We start from the raw sequence: 21,364 nt of genomic DNA on the forward strand, positions 1-21,364 counted from the left end.
CTGCCTAGTGTAGAAAATTAACTCATTATCGATAGTTCTTTGTCTATGGCAATATTTCTTATGTCTCTACTTTTCCAGGTATCATCAATCAACCGAGTACTCCGGAACCTGGCAGCTCAAAAAGAGAAGTCAACTAACCAGCAGCCCCCTACAGACTGTTCTACACCAGTGTACGAGCGTCTGCGGCTGTTGGGCACTCCGGGGGCAGCTCCCAACTGGCCCAGGGCTCCCTGGCCGACGCAGATCGATACTCGCAGCCCGTACCAGCTGCATAGCTTGAGTCCTGGACCACAGCCGATGTGCAATGGAGATATGGGGATGAAGAAAGGTCAGTGGTTTTGTAGTTAACGAACAATGTCGTGTTTAGGGAATAAAATAGGCTAAGTTACTTTTTGCTAAGTTAATTTCAAACACCAATATAACGTTTCATTAACAGGATACAAGGGACACTTGAATCAGTAAAAAAAATTGTTATATACCTACATTAAAACATAATTTGCACATACATTCCTTTATATTACATTCATCAAAAAAACACATGATAAAAATTCACCAACGCAAAAAACGCATAACCAACCTCTAAAACAGCGGAACCCGCAACCGCAACGCATCACAGACGGGAATAATTAAAAAAAAAACAACAACAAAAACAAAAAAAAATCGCAAAATGGCAATCCGCGGTCGGTCACAGTCTGGCAACACTTTTTTCCTCGGCATTTTGATAGTCGATTTGCGGGACACCCCCCAGCCTCCCTACCGTCAAAAACATTACTCTGCCCATCCGCTTGGAAGATTTAATTTTCATTTTTATCTCAAACATCCCCCTTTGTAGTGGTCTGTAGTCTGTATCCAATTAGGTTGGCTTTGAACGTTTTTCTCAAACCCGGACAACGGCACGGAGCAGTTATGGAATTTTTAATTTCGATACCTATTGAAGATTACGTTTCTGTAAAGTATTTCCTTATGTATTTGTGTTATATTATTATTTTAAATAGAATTTTTTTTTTATTTATATTATCTGCACATGAATGTGTAGGACACAGATTGAATTCAATGAAATTTGTACTTTAAAACGACTATTAAAATTCTTATAAATTCTTATAAATGTATCTTGGCAGCTTTCAATAAGAAGTTTTGCCAAGCAAATCAGTAAAACTTCATAACAAATGAATATTAAAACTTTGAAGTACACTTTTATTTTTGGTTGCAAACAATAGAATGATAATATCCTATTTTTATAGCAGCATTGTTAATAGATACTATATGATAAGAATACAAGAAAGATACATTTTATTTTAATAAATATATAATGTCCTGTAAACATTTGGGAGACGATATTTAAAACTATAATAGAAATTGTAGAGATCGCGACGTAGGATGCTCTACTATTTTAATTAACAATTTACAAACTTAAAAAATTCTGAGATTTGTCCATGTTGACATGTTTAAATATTTTAGTTAAAAAAACTTAATATAATATACAATGATGCTTTCTAGTTCACTATGATTATTAAAAAAAACCTTTAAATGGTATTAATACAATCTTCGCAGTGGTTATATCGCAAAAGCTCTATTTCAACCCCTCTGAAAATTATATCCCCGCCACGAAAATGCTTTTTACAAGATTTCATCTATCTTCATAAACACATGGTCTAAAACCGTAGTGCGGTTCAGGTATAAAACCCTAACATACAGAATATAAAGTTGATCTTATAATATCAGTGAGAGTTTCCAATTTCTTCACATTCATAGTAACCACAACAAAGTTATGTGTGAGTCGCCGTGAAATTGGTTTACACTCGGCAATATGCTATTTATCGACTGAACACTTTATTTGTATTCGCTACTAGGATTCCTAGCATTTTATTCCATTTTTATAGGATTACAAACCTACTGAAAATATACAATTAGTTGGTGTGAATTAAAAGTGATTAAATGAAAAGAGAAACGAAAGCTTAAATTTTTTTTATAAAAAAACATTAAATTGTTCATTTCATAATTTCGCAGTAAGTACTCATCCTACTTATTTACATAGTTACAACTAAAAGTTACTAAAATAACGTCTACTTTAATCTTTAAATTTTTTCGTATTTTTCTATCCCAAATTCGTTCAGTTCTAGGGATCAAATATATTTAAATTTAACGTAAAAATAATTATTTAGCGAACTCTTCAAAATAATATGCGACAAACGCAACAATAGGTATCTCACGTGTGACTCTACATTGCGTGACACAAAAAACTGTATCGGAACAAGTCTTTTCTTTTGACCCGAAATAACTCAGAAGTGAACTCAAACTGGAAGACAAACAGACAAGGTCAAAGGACCCGAAGAATAAATCCATTAAGGACCCAAAACTAAATAACGCGCACTAAGGGGAGGTGGGTTCTGATAAACGCCGCGGAAGCGAGACGACACCACGCCAACACATAAGAGTGAAAGAGACAAAATCACGTCTGGCCTGAGCCTTAGATAAGGCGAAGAAAAATGTCGCAGAATATTTATTCGCAGGGACCTGATAAATGGTTATTATGGGGTTCCGTAGTAGTAAATTAGTGCGATATATGGTACTGGTTAAATATTTATTTATGCGACGAGTAAGTTATGTTATCGTTAGGCCTAGCTGTGGCAAATGGACTGGTTTATTTGGATCATCTTCAGTTTCCTTCTTGAGTTTGAGAAAGTTTGTTCAATGATAGTTGACACGTTTGACTATAAAGCACTTAATAGTCACAATTTCTTTCCTAGAGTTCAATAATCTTTATTTCACAATTAATTCTAAATATCTAATGTCATTAATATTGTTGAACTAGAACAGTCGAAACTGCCAAGTTTAATAATTTAAAAAACGGAATTAAAAAGATCGATAATACTCAATAAAATATTCATTGTAAAAATCAATCGAATAAGAAACGAGAGTTATGAATATAACAAGAGTCAGGAACACGTATTTATTTTAAGAATGATTAAAACGATTGAAATAAAATCATTCACAAAATAAAACCACACATTATTAGTGTCAAATCTGTCTCCATATTTGTTATTCTTCATACTATCTAAAATATATATTCACAAAGATAAGGAAACGTATAAACCGAAGATTATTATAGGCATTACCATATTGAAAACTTTGCGTCAGATAACCGATGAAGGAAAATATCACACGAACGGGAATTTCCCGACGTATAAATACATATAGACTATTATTGCAGACTTCCTGGCACCTTGAAATATCAATATTTTTCGAAGAGCAACATATTCTATTATTTATCTGTAAATATAAGTTTATCAATCTAAAATCTGAAATGTAATCATATGCGTCTGAATCAATTTATAAAATTCTCAAATTATGTATGTAGGTAAAAAATTCTACCTACTTATAAAGATTTTTAGGTCAACTATTATTATTATGTTAAAATATACATAGGTAGGAGTACCGATGAAACTTCTTCTTGATCCTTTATAAAATCGCACGAAATTTTCATAGGTACTTTTCTGAAACCTCAATACCTTACTTTTCAACTGTATTTACGAGACATCAAACACCCACACCCATCACACGTTTATCAAACCATCACGCATACATAGCACATTAAAATCCCGTACATAAGCGTATGTGATCCACACTCGAGTACATACGCCTGTCGGCGGCGGCACGCTCAAAGCACGCCGCAACCCTTTGATCTGTTTAGGTACACTAGGTAGTAGGTACCTACAGAACCCTTGCATTTTCGTCTCCTATTTTGAATCTGTGGATTTTGTTTTCATGTTTGTGTTAGGCTATTCAATATATTCATAACTATTGAAGCTTATGGTACTAAATCTATTTATTGGATACAAACATATAAAGAGTAGTAGCAAATACCACACAAGATATATTAATTATGTTTATCAAAGAGTTAAAACGATTATTTATTATTAGTGTCTCTTAGAATATGTATCATGATGCAAAATCAGTGGAGTGGAATGAGTCTCTACAGTATATTTGAATGTGTAAAAAAACTGGCTCTACGAGTACTTTTGCAAAATATTTTATGATAGGTAATTTTATTCTAAACAAGTACCTACCAATGTTTAGCATATTATTCTTTTACTTTGTAAACATAAATTTACGATGTAGTGTATGCAGAGTATCAATAATTAGAAAACATGTAGATTGTAGAGTGTGATTGCCTTTTGTTAGTAAATAAATAAATAAATAAAGTAATATGTGTATAATGTAGATTGTAGAGTTTGATTGCCTTTTGTTAGTAGTGTTTAATTTATTACTAAAACACAACTTAGCTTTATCAGCAATTTTTAATACTCCAATTTTTTTCTGGTCGACATAAGAAACATAGCTTACATTCAAAACAGTAATTTTCGAATACTTAAACCAGAAATAGTAAAGTAACGGCCAACTCTACATTGGGATTTTCTAATTCAAAGTAAATAAAAAATCTATCTGATTGCAAAAAATAACACTATTATAGTAAGAAACGCTTGTTAAGTAATGATATCCCTCATAAAATTCAACACTCAACATTTGAGATTTACTCAAACACATTAATAACTCGAAATATGACGTTAATAACGGGTATCTTCTCTAAACGGCGGATACACAGCAAATCCCCCAAAACACTGTACACATAACACAAGTAAAATAGCAATTAAAGCGTGTACCCTACGATACAGCCCGCGCGACCAATGAGGGTGCACTCATTTTGAAAGTATTAGCTTTGACAGAACGAAGAACAAAGTTATCACGCAAATTGCTCACATACAATAGTTTTAAGTTTTATTTAAATAAGTATAGTTCATTTGACTAATACTATGAATGTTCCTTTGATTAATATAATGATTGATACTATGGAAATCTCTTACATCTAAAATCTTTTCATGTTTGTTACTCTAACATTGCAAATAAAACCTTATTTTGTCAGTGTAATTCATAAAAATCAAAAATTTATTTTCACCTAACTACAATCTTTTATTCCATATTTACAATCTATTAACTCTATTATTATTAATATTTTTCAATGATAATTACCTAGTATAGGTAGTTATATTAATATTAATTTATCTCTGTTATACTCTTTATCAAAGTAGCTACTTCAACGTGTAAGAAAATGCTCATTTCAACAAGTAAAGAAATATAACTTCATTGCAAGTGTAATAAAAGTTTAATCCTACATTCAGCAAAATACTCAGCCAGTTGTTGCTATTTATTCCCAAAATAAGAAAGCCCTCACACATACCTGTAAACCCACGTACACATATCTAACAAAAGCAAATCGTCAAGGAAACCCCACACCTCAAATGCCTATATTATTCAATATTAATTAAAATTAACGAATAAACCCCAATCTCCGAAACGTCGCACGGTAATCGAGCGAGCGGCCCATACAAAGGGTTTACCGACGCCAATAACGCATGAAACGGGATTATAAAACATGAAAACGTTAGCTAAAGGGCGGTTTCAACCCTCTGTTACTTTACATGTAATTATAGCTGTTAATTTGCGTGTGTTGAGGACTGAGGTAGTTACCTCGTTTGGAGCGCTTTCATCTGTATTCGTTAATTATATTATATGTATATTGTATGTGGAGGTGTAATACATTAATATATTTGTATACAGTAATAGAATAGATATTAAATTGATTTACAAAAAAATATTGACTGAATCTGAATCTATTATTTGCACCAATTCACTTATAATGAAATTCTTACGTCCGTTAAGAAAACTGTATCTATTCCTAAAATTATGGCAAACAGTACACAATTTAACTAAATGATGGCAAAAAATACTTAGAAACATACAGAATACAAGGTGGACGTTCATTTTTAAACTTTAACCATTAATTGTTTTTTAAATGTTACGAGTTTACCTTAGCCCTTAAGGCTAACTTAGAAATCCTCATAATTACCTATTTTTGCCCCTAATTACATAACAGTATAAAAAAAAATTGTATAAGTTTTGTTTGATTTGATTCGATTTGCTCATTTTTAAATATTGTTTCTCTTTTGATATTTTTATATCATAGACAAATATATCAACATTCAACAAAGCTTCCATGCAGACTAAAAAGTTATGGTAACTACATTGTCTAGACTCTAGAAGTATACTCATATAATATCATTTAAACCGCGACTAAACAAACTAACCACAATGGGAATTAATTTAAAAATCCATTAATTCAATATCGAAATAGCGTATGAAATAATAAGTTAAAAAAGGCTAGGGCGCGGTAGGCGGGTCCACATTAGTGCCGCCCCGTTGCGCCGCGCAAACACATTATAATTATACTATGACATATGCGATGCCTACAAACCGTACCTATATGTTGTGTTGTCTTAACGATTCGTATATAAGGCTTATAATTAAATGAAAATATGTCCAATCAATATACATTTTGGTTAAGTTTTGGCTCTCGTAAAACTTGGTCGAAAATAGAAATAGAGCTCTGTTTCGATATCAATTTGGTAATTAATTTTAAAAAATTCAACTTTGAAGTGTTATTCATATAATTATATTATGTTTAATTTAATAAATATGTCGACGAATAAAGTTAATGATAGAAATTGTACGAATAAATACGAAAAAATTAATATTTTAAACAAATTCTGATGAACTCTACATTAGTAAAATAAATATTAAATTGTATCTAAGTCAATGGAACAAAAATATTATATGGAATGTAGTCAAAGGCAGATTAATGAGAATTAATACTATAAAAACTTAATCTACATTATAATTATTGCAAACAATAACCGCGATATTCAGTTTACCTAGTTTTACTTTTTGTTCTATTTGAATAAATAATTATAATGTATTAAATTGTAATATAAAACTTATCGTAATAGCCTGAACAAGCTGACAGAATAACAATATCTTAACCATTATGCATTGAAATAATATTTGAGCGTTAAATTGAAAATAATTTCAAATATTAATTTTAAATTCATAGCACGGCCGCCCGTATCGGTTACAAAACACCTGTGCGGCCCTTTTCCCGCCGTTTTCCTACAAAATGGCCGACGCGTGACATGCCTGCTAACTACAAAAATCATTTTCCTAGTCCCACAAAATGTTTTAATACAATTTTGGAAATTATGTAATTTGACAAGAATTGTGCATTGTGGATTGATTTTTATTAAGTTGGACTCTAATCAATTTATAAAAAAGAATTTTATAGTATGTACAGACTTAATTTGCTACTTAATATGTATATAACTTTTTGGTCATTATTACAACCAATTCTAAAGATATACTTGCTCATTAAGAAAACCTCGCTCTCAGTACCCTGTCCGGACTAATTTTGATTGACATCAAATAGAGACACATCTATTATCTGATATGGATCTCCGTACAGCACCGCTTCATGAAACATTAATGTTTTCCCGCCTGACAGATGGGCTCCCGATACACCGAATGTCATTTCTCCGTCGTCGCGCCGTCGCCAGGGGATTTGATATTCTATAGCGGAGGACTGACGGTGTAACTGACGGTGCGTTATTTTTCGAAGATAGGAGATCATGTTTCGAGGTGTCATATTCGTTTGCGAAGAGAAGTGGGTGGGCTTATAATTACGAAATGTCAGCGGTTGAGTTCGCTTGCAATTTGAGTGAAAAAATAGGCACTTATATTTATTTATAACTTTGTTATTTTTTGATAAAATAGATCAGGTGCTAGATGGTGACAACGTTATTTATGTATGTTTTTTACGAAATGTGTGTAGAAAACACGATGAATTCTCTATATAATAAGTATATTTACGTTCAATAAGTTATTATATTAGGTACGAATCATTTGAGATGCGGGAAGCATTGAAGTTTTAGAAGTTTGTCATAGTTCTCAGCATAGTTTTAGTGAACGAATTATTTGTTTGGTTGACAAATGTAATATTGGCAGCTATTCCATTGCAAATATATTTATTTAAAATCATTTAGGGTGCACTCACACACATCAGTCACCGTCAAGTCACCGATGACTGATCGGTGACGGTTTGTGTACGTATCCACAAACACCAGTCACCGTCATGTTGTCCGTCAGTCACGTCGCCGGTTTGACTGAATCATTGAACACATACATCAGGTTAGTCAGTGATTAGACGTGTGTCACGCTAGAGAACATGTAGCAATTGACGGTAGCACGACGCTGACTGAACTGAGACGTGACGGCACCGGGTGAGTGGGGATAAAAGTATGGTACATGTATGGAAAGATTATTTGACGTGCCTGACCGGGGACGTCACTGATAGATTTCGTGCCGGCGACTGTCGTGTGGGAACAGAGTCATACTAGAACTATTGATACATATTTTTTTTTAATCCTGTCCGGTGACGTGCCGTGACGGTGACTGATGTGTGTGAGTGCACCCTTAATTTGCTTTTTATTGATTTTACTGTAATAAGGCTCTATAACTCAAGTCACTTCAATGCTTATTAAAAAAAGTTATTTACTTTTGACTAACTTCATATTTAAACACCGGGATCATTAATTATCATTGAATACTTTTTGAAAATAAATATGATAATATATGCAAGCATGTGCGACACTCCGGAAGGTAAACTCTCACATCAGACGGGGGTTACAAAAACACTCGACTATGTAGTGCGTCTCTACCATGTTACCGTATCGATATCCCAGTAATTTAATAAATATTCCATTTTTCATACATTACGCTTTAAAGGAAAAATTACTTGATTATTAGAATGAAAGATTTGTGACATTATGTACATAGAGTTAAGTTACATTGCAAATTATTAGATTGAATGAAACTTTATTATTTTATACTCCTTATTTGTACGTATCTACTAATAACATCTCATACTTTAGTGAACTAACTGTACTCGTATACGAAAAGTATTTTTAACCGACTTCAAAAAAAGGAGGAGGTTATCCGATTTCTATAAATAATTAAGATACTTACAATAAATAAAGCGTCGCATCGGTTCTTGAAGTTCACAATGAATTAATATGCAGACTTCGAGAACATTTCCCGATAAAGTTTAATTCTCTGTTGACTCTAGAACTCTAACTCATTAGTTATAAATTGATTTGTAGTAGTATAAGATTTCATACATATAAATATACAATTGGAATATTATATTTAATTCCATTAAAACTTAATATATTACCTTTGAAGCAATCCATACTAATATTATAAATGCGAAAGTAACTCTGTCTGTCTGTCTGTTACTCAATCACGCCTTAACTACTGAACCAATTTGCATGAAATTTGGTATAGAGATATTTTGATACCCGAGAAAGGACATAGGCTACTTTTTACCCCGGAAAATAGGATAGGTTTTATCCCGGAAATCCCACGGGAACGGGAACTATGCGGGTTTTTCTTTGACTGCGCGGGCGAAGCTGCGGGTGGAAAGCTAGTAAGTATATAAATTAAATATTACCGATGCTTATATTATGTTCAATCACCATGACGTGCCTTGTTCAACGTAAAGGAAAATATTTCTGCAATAACTGATAACTAGTATTATAACTTATAAGTACTTTGTAAGAGATGGAAAGAGCAAGTATTAGATACCTTTTTGCGAGATTTTTTTCTATAGAACCTGCTTTCCATACTCTCTACCTAACTAAATTAATAATGTAACTTAATTGCATTCTATAGAATAATTACATTCATTAATTTATTAAAAAGGCTGCTTATAAAATATACATGTATGTATATTTTTTGACTTCAGACTTAAAAACAACACCTTGCCAAAAGAACACTCCATTATGGGCCATACATTTTTAAGTTGAGATAACGCTATCGCATTCGCCAGGGTTACGTGGTAGGCTGGGCTGTTATCGTGTCCTTCCACATGAACGCGCACGTTACCCCCCCCCCCCCCACCGCCCGACAGACCCCCGCCAACGTACCCGGAGCGAACAGTCTTGACACTTGAAATTTACTACTGTAACTTAAAAGATAAGGGATATTATTTGATACTTTGTTGAGATTTTTGTTGGCTGGGAAAGCTCAGTCTCAACGTTTTTTTAAGGAGTGCAATTCGTTCTACAACAAAAAACATCCAATGTTACTGTATTCGTTATAAACTTTAAATCTTAATACCAATTGTATGTCAATTAACTGAAGGGTATGTCTCCATATAAAAAATACAAGTTTAAATGATATTAAATATGTAATTCTCATGTGTGTCTACATAACTATGGTTTGTTTTCGAATAACTAACATAAAACAATAGCATGAAACAACATCTCATAAAATAATAATTTATCCAAACAAGTATCAAGGCATACAATGTACGTAGCACCGTAGCGGCTACGGTACTACGCTCCGTAGCGGGCCGTAGCGGCGAATCTCAGAGGATTACAAGATCTACCGCAAAATAACCTATCCTCCTAATCGGAATTACATATATTTAGAACACAATACGATTCAGATTCCTTGAGAATATTTGCTTATTAATAGGAAAATAACTGTACAGATTATTTAACGTAATGTCTTGTTCGAACGAAGTTTTTATACCTTTATTAAGTACGCAGTACTGCTTTAAAAACGTAATTGAAGTAAGGAGTAAATGGTTGGTTTGTTGCATACAAAATTTCACGATTTCGATAGAAATATGATTGTTTAGCTGTTATCTGCAAAACAGGCTTTTTTAGCGACGGATAGGTGAATATCATTAGACTATTGACTCTAACAAAAACAATAAATAAAAAAAACAATTAACTTTTTAATTCTTAAAGTAACATACCAGAACATAATATTATGGATTTATTAAAATTTTATTATTAATAAATACAACTTCCTATATCAAATAGACAGAATAATGTGTTTTCTGGGAATTCCCCTTCCTTTACTTCACTCACAAACCAGGAAAACGAATGTTTCCTCGACATGTCATATTCCTACTTCGAATATTGCACATCACTCCAAAAACATCACCAATGTTATTGACATCTTCTGATAGACAAATATAAATGTTTCAGCATAGCATGAAACATAATGTGTATATATACCTAATGTTGTTATATGTCCTTTTCTATACTACTTAACTACTACACTACTAAATATACTAGGTAGGTAACAAACTTGGTATGTTACAAATTATTTATTTATTTATTCTTTATTGTACATTAGGTTAAATTATCATAATGATACTATAAAATATGTTTCTTCATAATATGTTTCATAATATGTTTCTTTGATCTTTATTCTTTATAATTCATTTACCAGTAGCAAGCTTATTTCTGAATATGAACAGAAATAAAATTATGCATAGATTAGTTTTACATAAAAAAAATGCGTAGGTACATTTAAACCCTATTTCCATGTCACAAATGTGGATTGCCTGGGAGAGAATGCTGATAGTGTTTTTAATTTATTCAATCATGAACATTTGCATTAATATCAGCGCAAGGCACAATAAAATAAATAAAATATTTATTACATTATATTAGAAAAATCTTCACACTAACCGCAAAGTAGAACAAGAATGAGTGTAGTTATAAATCAAAAGCAATATCGCGGAGTTTTCAACTGAATAAGTTGTGAGTAACGATTGTTGCCCAACTTGCGGAAACACGTCGCGATAAGATTCCGTATCTGATACTTTGAACATTATTTAAAGGGAGTTGTGATTCATTGCATTAATTTTATACGTTTGTATGTTGAGGTGATATCAAACTTGGTAGTAAAATATAGTACCTACTACGTTACTTGGCACAAATGTTATAACTTTTATTTTATTTGGTGAAGCATTCTTTCTGCTGTTTATATAGGTAGGTATACTATATCAAAGTCAAGATTTTCAACCATTGATAAGATTTAACAAATAATTGTTTTTATACCACATCAAATTCAGCGTTAAAATATAATTACATGTTTAACTTACATATAAAAACTCGTTGTTAAAAGCTTAACTGACTTTATAAATTATTATCTCTTTTCAATAAAATTCTCCACTCTTTTAAAAGCTTATTAATCCTACAAACCCTACATAATATATCCCTTTACAGGATACCTAAACCTAGGTTAATTATTAATTAACAGTTTAAACTTATCCTTATTAATAATAATAATATAATACAAAAGATTTATTGCAACCAACAGAACAACAGCTGCAACTGCATACACTTATACATATTACATTATATTACATTTCAAACACTCATTTGTTTTATAACTCCAAACTTTCTATAGGTGAGGAAGCCCTGGAAGGCATAGAAGGCCTGAACTCCGACGAGACGGGTTCAGGCGACAACTCCAACGCGGGCTCTAGCGGTGCTGACGAGGATGCTGCAAGGCTCCGGCTGAAACGCAAGCTGCAGAGGAACCGCACCAGCTTCACTAATGAACAGATTGATAGCTTGGAGAGAGGTTAGTGGTGTAAGAGTTAGGTGTAAACTGTTATATGTTTTATGTTGTGTTTATTGTTTGGGTTTTTACTTTATTTAGCGAACACTTCGAATGAGTTTGGTTATAGTCATGCTTTTAGAACGTAGATGTAAATCACAAAATAAATATGCAGTGTGTTGTCTTATTAAATTATTATACGTATTTTTGTCCGAATTGAAAGTACAATATTGATCGCTTCATGCAGTTAAACGCAAAAGAGAGGAAATGAGAAGGTGGAATAAAGACAACCATATCTGAGTTCCTTAATGACAAATTATTAATCGTAATGTGCAAAAGTTTATTCTACAAACATCTGTTGCCATCTCACGGAAATTACACATTAAAATACATATAACATGTTACTACCAACGCCATCTGTTGGCAACAAAGAAAATCCTCAAAGCTGTGCTTTTGCTTAGTAAGCTTAGTTAGTAAGTTTTAAAGCTATAAAGTATAAAATATCGTAAAACTCTGCATTTAATGAATTTTAGGTACTAATTACATATTTATGTAATTACTGTCATTTTATTTGTAGTAATATTGTTGTAGAATTCGAACGAACACACTACCCAGATGTGTTTGCCAGAGAGAGACTCGCCGCCAAGATCGGCCTTCCTGAAGCTAGAATACAGGTAAGCTGCTACTATTGATTAAATATTTGAATTTAAGGATGTCCACTTTGTTTTTTTTTAAGTCAGTTAAGAATAGAAATGGCTTTGAAAATAAAATATAATTTATGAGATTTTTCGATATATAAGTAATATTGGTCAATATGTATAATTAATAGTGAAACCTCAAACCATTTCAAGTTTCAAATAATTTATTTGTTAGAATTGTGGTAATACAAAAGTGAAAAGATCATCACACACACATCCATTGTTATAATAATAAAATTATGACATGAAATATGAATCCGAAGCTTTTTGTATTAAAAAGATTTTAAATAATAACTTATGTGTTCTTAACTATATGTTTGTTAAAAAAAATTACCTTCGATGCAACTATTCTGTCCATATGCAAAATTTTCTCTACTATAATAAAAAATATTTTTATCTCCAACTCTTATTTTTCGGAAACTAAAAACGAGAGGGAGATAAAAATATTTTTAAATAAACTATTTTCTGTCTGAATACCCCAAAAATATAGGCACATAATATACTATGCCTATAAGCTAGTTGCTAATTTCGCTACCAGTTCCACAGCCCGGCTAGCTCAGTCGGTAGAGCATGAGACTCTTAATCTCAGGGTCGTGGGTTCGAGCCCCACGTTGGGCGGAAACACTTTTTGTGTATTATAAATTTTTCACAAAATATTTTGTTTCATAGATACTTAATTTTTTATTGATAATAATTCAATTTACTCGTGTTTAAAATTATAATATTATACCGATTTTACTTTCCAAGTAAAAACTTTCTTATTTCTATTTTTTTTTATCATTAAATAACTACGATAATAATTATCTGTATAGTTGTATACCTAACCGTAACCTCACAGGTTACGGTTATATCTATTTTTAGATTTTACTTGTTTGCTCTCTCATTCAAATCGGTTGTCTGAAAACTAACTCTTTACTGTAATAGCTCAATGCTGTTTGTCTGTATGTATGTCCGGGCTAAACTCAAAAAGTACTGCATGGATTTACTTCAAATTTGGTACAGATATAGCTTGAAACTAGAGGAAGGATGTAGGATAGGTTTTATTCTAAAATTCTTACGGGAACGGGAACTATGCGGGGTTTTCTTTAACTATGCGGACGAAGCCGATCGCAAAAAGCTAGTATATAATAAAGAGGGCTTTAAAATACATAAGACTAGAAACAATCAATAGCCACAAAGTCGCGTCCCGCGCGCGTGTTGTTAACCTAACCCGACATTAAGGTGTGGTTCTCGAATCGTCGCGCGAAGTGGCGCCGCGAGGAGAAGATCCGCAGCCAACGGCGCAGCCCCGACTGCGCGTACCCGCCGCCCGCGCACCCCTCGCACCCCTCACACCCGTCACACCCCGCTCACCCCTCACACCCCGCGCACCCCGCGCACCCCGCGCCCGCGCCGCTGCCCGCGCCGGCCGCCCCGCACGCGCACCATGCGTACCAGCCGCCGGTCAATGTGGATTCTTACAGGTATGTTGTAGAACTAAAATAAACTTACAGATATGAACCTACACAGAAAAGCTGCATGCATGAATAATGGCTGGTTCACACTTTGATTAGTGCGAGTGCAGGTGATTAGTGCGCGTGCAGGTGTGTAGTGCGAGTAGTGTCCAATTCAACTGCGAGTGCAGGTGATTAGTGCGAGTGCAGGACAATGGTGCAATTCGCGACGCTACACACTACGCTAAACACTAAACACTAAACACTCCTGTCCAGACGTGTTTAGGCAGGCACACTGCGAGTGAGGGGGAAGGGAGGGCGCGCGGGACGTGGCTACTCGTCCACTCGCAAAAAAATAGAACACGCTTCTATTCACTTTACTGGCTGGTTCACACTTTGATTAGTGCGAGTGCAGGTGATGAGTAGTACTACGTGTGGACAGCGACTGTTTAGTGCGAGTGTTTAGTAGGCTGTGTAGTAAAGTGAATAGAAGCGTGTTCTATTTTTTTGCGAGTGGACTGCGAGTAGCCACGTCCCGCGCGCCCTCCCTTCCCCCTCACTCGCAGTGTGCCTGCCTAAACACGTCTGGACAGGAGTGTTTAGTGTTTAGCGTAGTGTGTAGCGTCGCGAATTTCACCATTGACCTGCACTCCCACTAATCACCTGCACTCGCAGTTGAATTGGACACTACTCGCACTACACACCTGCACTCGCACTAATCACCTGCACTCGCACTAATCAAAGTGTGAACCAGCCATAATACACAGCCTACTAAACACTCGCACTAAACAGTCGCTGTCCACACGTAGTACTACTCATCACCTGCACTCGCACTAATCAAAGTGTGAACCAGCCATAAGTTTCGAATATAACTAGAAAAAAAAGCAGCTACAGCACTTTGTTGCAATACCTTCAGTCATGCCGTCCTTTAACTAAAAAGCCGTTAACCAACAAATGGTCAATTTTCAGTTTTAAATGTAGGGTGACAGAGTTCAAAATTCTCTATCTTTCTGTCTAAGAATCATTTCTCTAGCATTAATAGTTATAGAGATATAAAAATATTGTAAGTCGTTAAATAACACAATTTTCAGCGATTCCATAACTTGAAAGCGTCTAACCAACACTAATTCGCTAAATTTCCTTTAAAGTACCTTAACCGCCAGATTTAATAATTATTTTTTAGCTTTTTACTTGACTAAAAGTACGTTATCAGATTATACTTGACTATAGAGACGCAAAAGGAGTATAACTGCTTTATGATAAGCTTTCATATAACTATTCCAATGGAAATCCTTACCTTATTTGCAGTTACTCGCCCTTAACGCTTTTTTAGTTAAGTAATTTTATTTAGGACAAATTCTAATAACACTTTTTTGCTTAGCTACAAAGCAGCTAACCCTCATTTTTTAGCTAAAAGGCAGTTATCCGATTCTGGTGATGCATCAGTTTTGGGGATGAGAGTGATGATGAAATAATGTCGCCCCCAAGCAGAGTACCGATTGCTTTTGATTTTCTTTTACAAGACGTATTATTTCTGATCAAGTTTACTAAGTTTTAAACAATCTAGCAGCTAAATTACGGAAAATATAACAAGTCAAAGTTACAAAAATTTGGTAGATAATGGTTACGACATTGCGAACTTTCAATCGTATTTCTCTGTTTAGACTCTGATTTGTCTCTGTAAACGAGAAAGAGGACATAGGCAGTCTATAATATTTAATTTTTAAAACTATTTATAAAATATAATGTAATTTTAAATTTACCCCTTGGGTGGAATTAGTAATCGACTGTCAAGCAATGTACTAGAGATGGTGATACAAAAATTGTTATGAGTACACTACCTTTGACCCGCTGACGGGGAGACCATTTTGCCACTATTGCTATTTTTTCTTTTCTTTATATTAGATTATTAAGATTTGTATTTTTTTACATGGTAGCAAATAAAAAGTTTTCTACCTCCTGCTATTTTCCATATATTCTGGTATATTATATTTTCTAAATGTGGATGAAAGAGTCTTCTAATCATTTGATAAGCGGTTCTACATTATTTATTAAGAGCATCCCACATGTAAGTCTAGCTTGAAGCCCTATTGAAACCATGGTGTTTTTTTCAAAAACCTCGTGCACAAGTCTTATTTTTTTTTCAGGAAACGATTTATGTTTACATTGTTTGTGGTTCTATATGTACTCACATATCCGTGACTCGTATGATGGCTTCGCAGAAGAGTATTTATAAAATAACGTTATAATTGCAATTCTAAATGAAAATACGGTTCCAAAAAGAAAAGCGAGAAGATTTATCTATAATCTTAACCCCTTAATGAGCCTCTGTAATGAAATAAACGTGAACATGACGAGAAATAAAGGTTAATTTTATCAACAACTTAAAAGAGTCATTTAGTAAAAGAGTTACAATACTTGTTACTCACAAACAGACGCAAGAACCATTAATTTAGATAGTGTTTAAATCCTTAATACTTAAACCTAAAAGCTTTTAATCCTTTTCCTTTCCATTGGTTGACCTAGAGGATGTAATTCCCGAGAGCAAAGCCTAAGACAGCAGCAAATTTTTAACATTAGTAAGATTAAAATTTAGTACAACTATATAGAATCATAGTACAAAACCATCTAAAAGCCCTTAACCGTTGATTATAAAGTTTTTGAAATTTAAATTAAAGCGAAAGTCATAGCTTAAAAGTAGTTATAGTAGCTTAACGACGTTTTAGGTAAGCATTTTATTACTAAATAAAAAAAAATCCCAAAATGAAAATAAAAATACTAAATTACTTAGCTAAAAAGTCGCTATGGTATGTTAACGGCCGTCTTGTCCAGTAAATAGTTAAAATTTTCAGATTATATGCTGAACTAAACGAGAAAAATTGAATTTAAAAATAAATTATAACAGTTTCTGGGTAAAAACTATTATTTATATATAATATAATTAAATTTCGATCGATGTATCTCACAATAATTATTCTAAGTGTCATAATTTTTAAGAAATAACGATTTCCGTGTTTTTTGCCATTTACTCGAAACTCACTTCGTGGGCTTAAGTGACATATCACACTAGCGGATTGCGAGCGGTTTCAAAGCGGAGCGGGTGCGCAACGAATACGTTGCGGGCGCGCAACGAACACGCCGCGGATGCGCAGCGAACACGTCGCGGAATAGAAGCGTCGACGCCATTTTGTATACTCTCGCACAAAAGCCAGCTCTTCCGCCTTGCCTAACTTCCATTCAATATTTCCATCGTTTCTGTAGCACTCAATTTTTTAACCGTACTGTGGAAATGCACTTACTTAACTAAAGATGTAATAGTAACAACTGGAGTTGTTAAAAAAGGTGCTATAAAATTGAATTACTAGGACTAGTGAGTTGCTGGTTGCTTGATAAAATTTTCTACTCACTGCTACCTATTTACCTAATAATAAGATAGACCTGTTTTAGTTAAGGAGCTTTAACATTTATTTCACTAATGAACTTTCTTTATGAGCAATTAAGTTATCTGATTGCATTTCGACCAAGATTTAATGGATAAAAAAATACCCTAAACATTAACATGTTATGAAACTCGTAAAAAATAATGATCTCATAATCATTATACTATCACAAGTTTTAAGTAACAACCAGCACGGATTCCATTTTGTTAATGAGTGTACATGACTGCGACGTAAACGTTGCGCATCTGCCACGCGTCCGAAACGAATTCGCTGCGCAACCGCGGCGTGTTCGTTGCGCGCCCGCAACGTATTCGTTGCGCACCCGCTCCGCTTTGAAACCGCTCGCAATCCGCTAGTGTGATATGTCACTAACGGCTTTCTAGTTAAAGGACGGCAGAGTCGGTGATCCTAACAAGTGTGTTGCTAGAACTAGATACATACCTAGTTAGAACTAAATTCGCAATATCAATTTTAAAGAGCATTTGGTGGAAGCAACTCAAACTATGATTCTTACAGGTTAATCACTGCAATCTGATATGTTTTTACTATTTTAGCAATAAAACCACTTTCTTCAACAAATTATATTTATTTCAGAAATACAACGTAGCCATATGCCCATATACAGTGTACCTATCGCCCTACAAATAGATTACATATTATTTATTAAACATTGACAGCCCGCTAACCCCCATGGGCTACGGAGCCAGCAGCGGCATGGTCTCCGACGCGTCAGTCTGCGAGGGAAGCGAGGCCGACCTGTGCAAGGGGGGCTTCCTGGGCTACCCGCGGTACGAGCTGGGCTACCGCCAGCCACATCCCTATGTGAACCACGGGTACCAGCACGAACCGGCTTCTCCTCCACCAGGTAATTGAGTTTAACAGAATATCTTACTATCATATTGACAGATTTATTTAATAAATTGGTGTTTAGCATTAGGACTTCGTTACTGAATATTTATTTTATTATAATGTGTTCTTGCTTTGCACAATTTAAATTCAAGTTATATGATGCAATATCCTTATAGTCGGCAACATTTTTCAGAGACCTATTGTAGCTTTGTGATATCCAGGTCTTAAATGACATTTCTTTGTCCTTTTACGGAAGAATAAATATCTAAGAATGGTTATCGTGGGTAATAGACACAAAATAGAACTACCGAACTTAATTCCAAACATCGATCCTCAGAATTAGGAGGTCTCCTGGGCGCCGGGGTATCAGTCCCGCTGGCCGTGCCCGGACAGGACTCGCAGCAGTACTGGTCGCGCCTGCAGTGACCCTGGTGGAACTAGACCTCAACACTATATACCTTCGAGAATTTTCACCTTGGAGGGTTGAAAACGCTTTTAAAGAATGCGGGACAAAATGATCAATATCATAAATTTTATGGCACTTATTCATGTGTGGTTTCAAATTTGCAATGTATTTTTAGTTAGGACTGCTATTTTTTACTAGGTACCATTATAATTAATAACTAATGTTCTAAAGATAACTAAAAAGCTTAGCTCTAGTTATTTTATGTCATTTGCCAGGAATATTGTTATAAAATAATTTATTTTGTAGATCAAAGGTGCTGTGTCCCATTTTGTCCCGTGAACGTATGTAAGATCTTTCGGCAAGGAACCTGCCGTTCTCATAAGAGCTAGCGCGCACCACGACTTTATGCAGCGTGATTATTTTATCGCAGAAATATAACGTATGAGTTACTATGACAATGCGCGCACATGCGATTAAGTAATCGCAGCGATTTTAAAATTGTGATTTGTTACATTTTGCTGCGACTGCTCGCGACGCGATTGTCGCGAAAATGAAATGCAGAATATGAAATTGTATGGTACCGCGCGCACTGCGATAATAAAATCGCACACTCGGGCCCGGCCGGCACTTCACTTGTGTTTCGTCTGTCCAACAGTAAACATCGTAGTGGTATAGGTACTTTTTGGTAAACATAAACTCAGTAATCTGTCAAAAGTTTGAATTTATTTATTTATTTATTTAACACTTTATTGTGCAAAATATACATAAAGGTTACAATAATAAAAAAAAACACAAAGGGCGGCCTTTTGGCGGAATTTTCATTCTATAGTAGCCAAAGAATTTTTTGGGATACATCCATATCAGAAATACAATGAACTTCCATGTATGGATATCCATACACAAGTTCATTGTATTTCTGATAAAAGAAATCTTTGACATTTATATCTGCTGTAAAAGGATGAGTCCAATATTGACGAATTTTCTTTTTTTTTCTTCTTCTTATCCTCCTAAGTAGTAACTAAAGACAAGCAACTTGTACGAAATCCATGATGAAAGTGAGTAATGATCACTATTAAATTATCGCTGTGCGCGCACCGTACTCTCTGCTATTTTCTACAGCGCGATTTTGAAATCGTGTCGCAAAAATTAAAATCGTGGTGCGCGCTTGGCCTAAATGTAACTTTGGTGTTGACAGGCTTTAGTTCTTCAATTCGTAATTTTTAATAAAGCCTAATTAATTAAAAAGACGTTCAACACATAAATTACGAGTGTCGAAGTGTATGATATAGGATTGATGTTTCAATTCACATTTCATATTTGATAACATAATAGCATTTAATTGTGAATCCACGCCAAATATATTAATAATAATCAACAAATTAAATTCCATTTTATATTTGGTTCTCGTTTAATCAATGTGGCTTTTTATTGCAAGAATATAGGTCAATGTGATGTTATCAATCATAAATTTATTGTTGCTTGGTATATTGCAATTATTTGTGATTTGTGCTCTATTATATAATATTTTATGTAAAGCATTATAATAAAAATAACAAGGTGGTTAACCACCTTGTCGGTAACGGTTAACCGTTTACGACTATTTTTACATTCCAATTTCCAAACCTACATAATGTACTTTTTTTCTTCATAAATGGCTTTTTCATTCATACGAGCTCCTTCTCATCGACGGATAAAACCACAGGCAAGAATTTCAAACGCTATTACAAGTAGGGGTTGATTTTTGAAAAAAGCATTGCTCTGGTCCCATAGCCTTTTTTACTATTTTTTATTCCAATCGGCTCTTTAGTTTAGCCGAGAATGTAAAAGATGATAGAGTAATGTAAAAGACATACTTACTTGTGAATTGTAATATCTATTAGAAAGTATTAATAAGCATTTGCATAAATGTGTCACGTTTGTTTAAATACTTATTTATTATTTAAGTTACATATCTGTCACAAATCGCACATAGCAAATGTACCTACCTACATCACAATTCACAACTATTATCATAGGTAAAACTAAAATAGCAACGTAAGTTTTAAGGAATTATTTCTGTTTAAAACTCGTATCATTTCATAATATACTAGAAACTTATTTATACCAAGTGCTTATTGTGTTACCTCAATTCCTGAATGTAAATTTCCTTTAGATGAAGTATTTTTTTAGTTGTAACTATTCTACCAACCGATAGTATAAAGAATTAACATATCTGTTAGCCAGCACACA

At 34.0% G+C, this 21,364-nt stretch overlaps 1 protein-coding gene and 1 non-coding gene across 3 annotated transcripts in view; both read left to right on the forward strand.

Moving 5' to 3' along the window:
* The window catches only part of LOC149476945 (paired box protein Pax-6-like), a 41,393-nt gene extending 22,061 nt beyond the window's left edge, over positions 1-19,332 (forward strand). For both annotated transcript variants that reach the window (XM_089711509.1, XM_089711510.1), the window contains exons 4-9: positions 79-328; positions 12,157-12,333; positions 12,901-12,983; positions 14,229-14,470; positions 18,558-18,745; positions 19,067-19,332. In XM_089711509.1, coding sequence (XP_089567635.1) covers positions 79-328; positions 12,157-12,333; positions 12,901-12,983; positions 14,229-14,470; positions 18,558-18,745; positions 19,067-19,155 — 1,029 coding nt within the window. In that variant the 3' untranslated portion in view covers positions 19,156-19,332. The remainder of the gene's footprint in view (positions 1-78; positions 329-12,156; positions 12,334-12,900; positions 12,984-14,228; positions 14,471-18,557; positions 18,746-19,066) is intronic.
* Positions 13,553-13,625, forward strand: TRNAK-CUU (transfer RNA lysine (anticodon CUU)). Its single transcript has one exon. It is a non-coding gene; the product is annotated as a tRNA-Lys (tRNA).
* Positions 19,333-21,364: the final 2,032 nt, after the last annotated feature.

Source organism: Colias philodice, chromosome 26 (genome assembly GCF_061535455.1).
Source record: "Colias philodice isolate Cphi_HAF_F1 chromosome 26, ilColPhil1 Martin Lab GWU primary, whole genome shotgun sequence".
Lineage (NCBI taxonomy): Eukaryota > Metazoa > Arthropoda > Insecta > Lepidoptera > Pieridae > Colias > Colias philodice.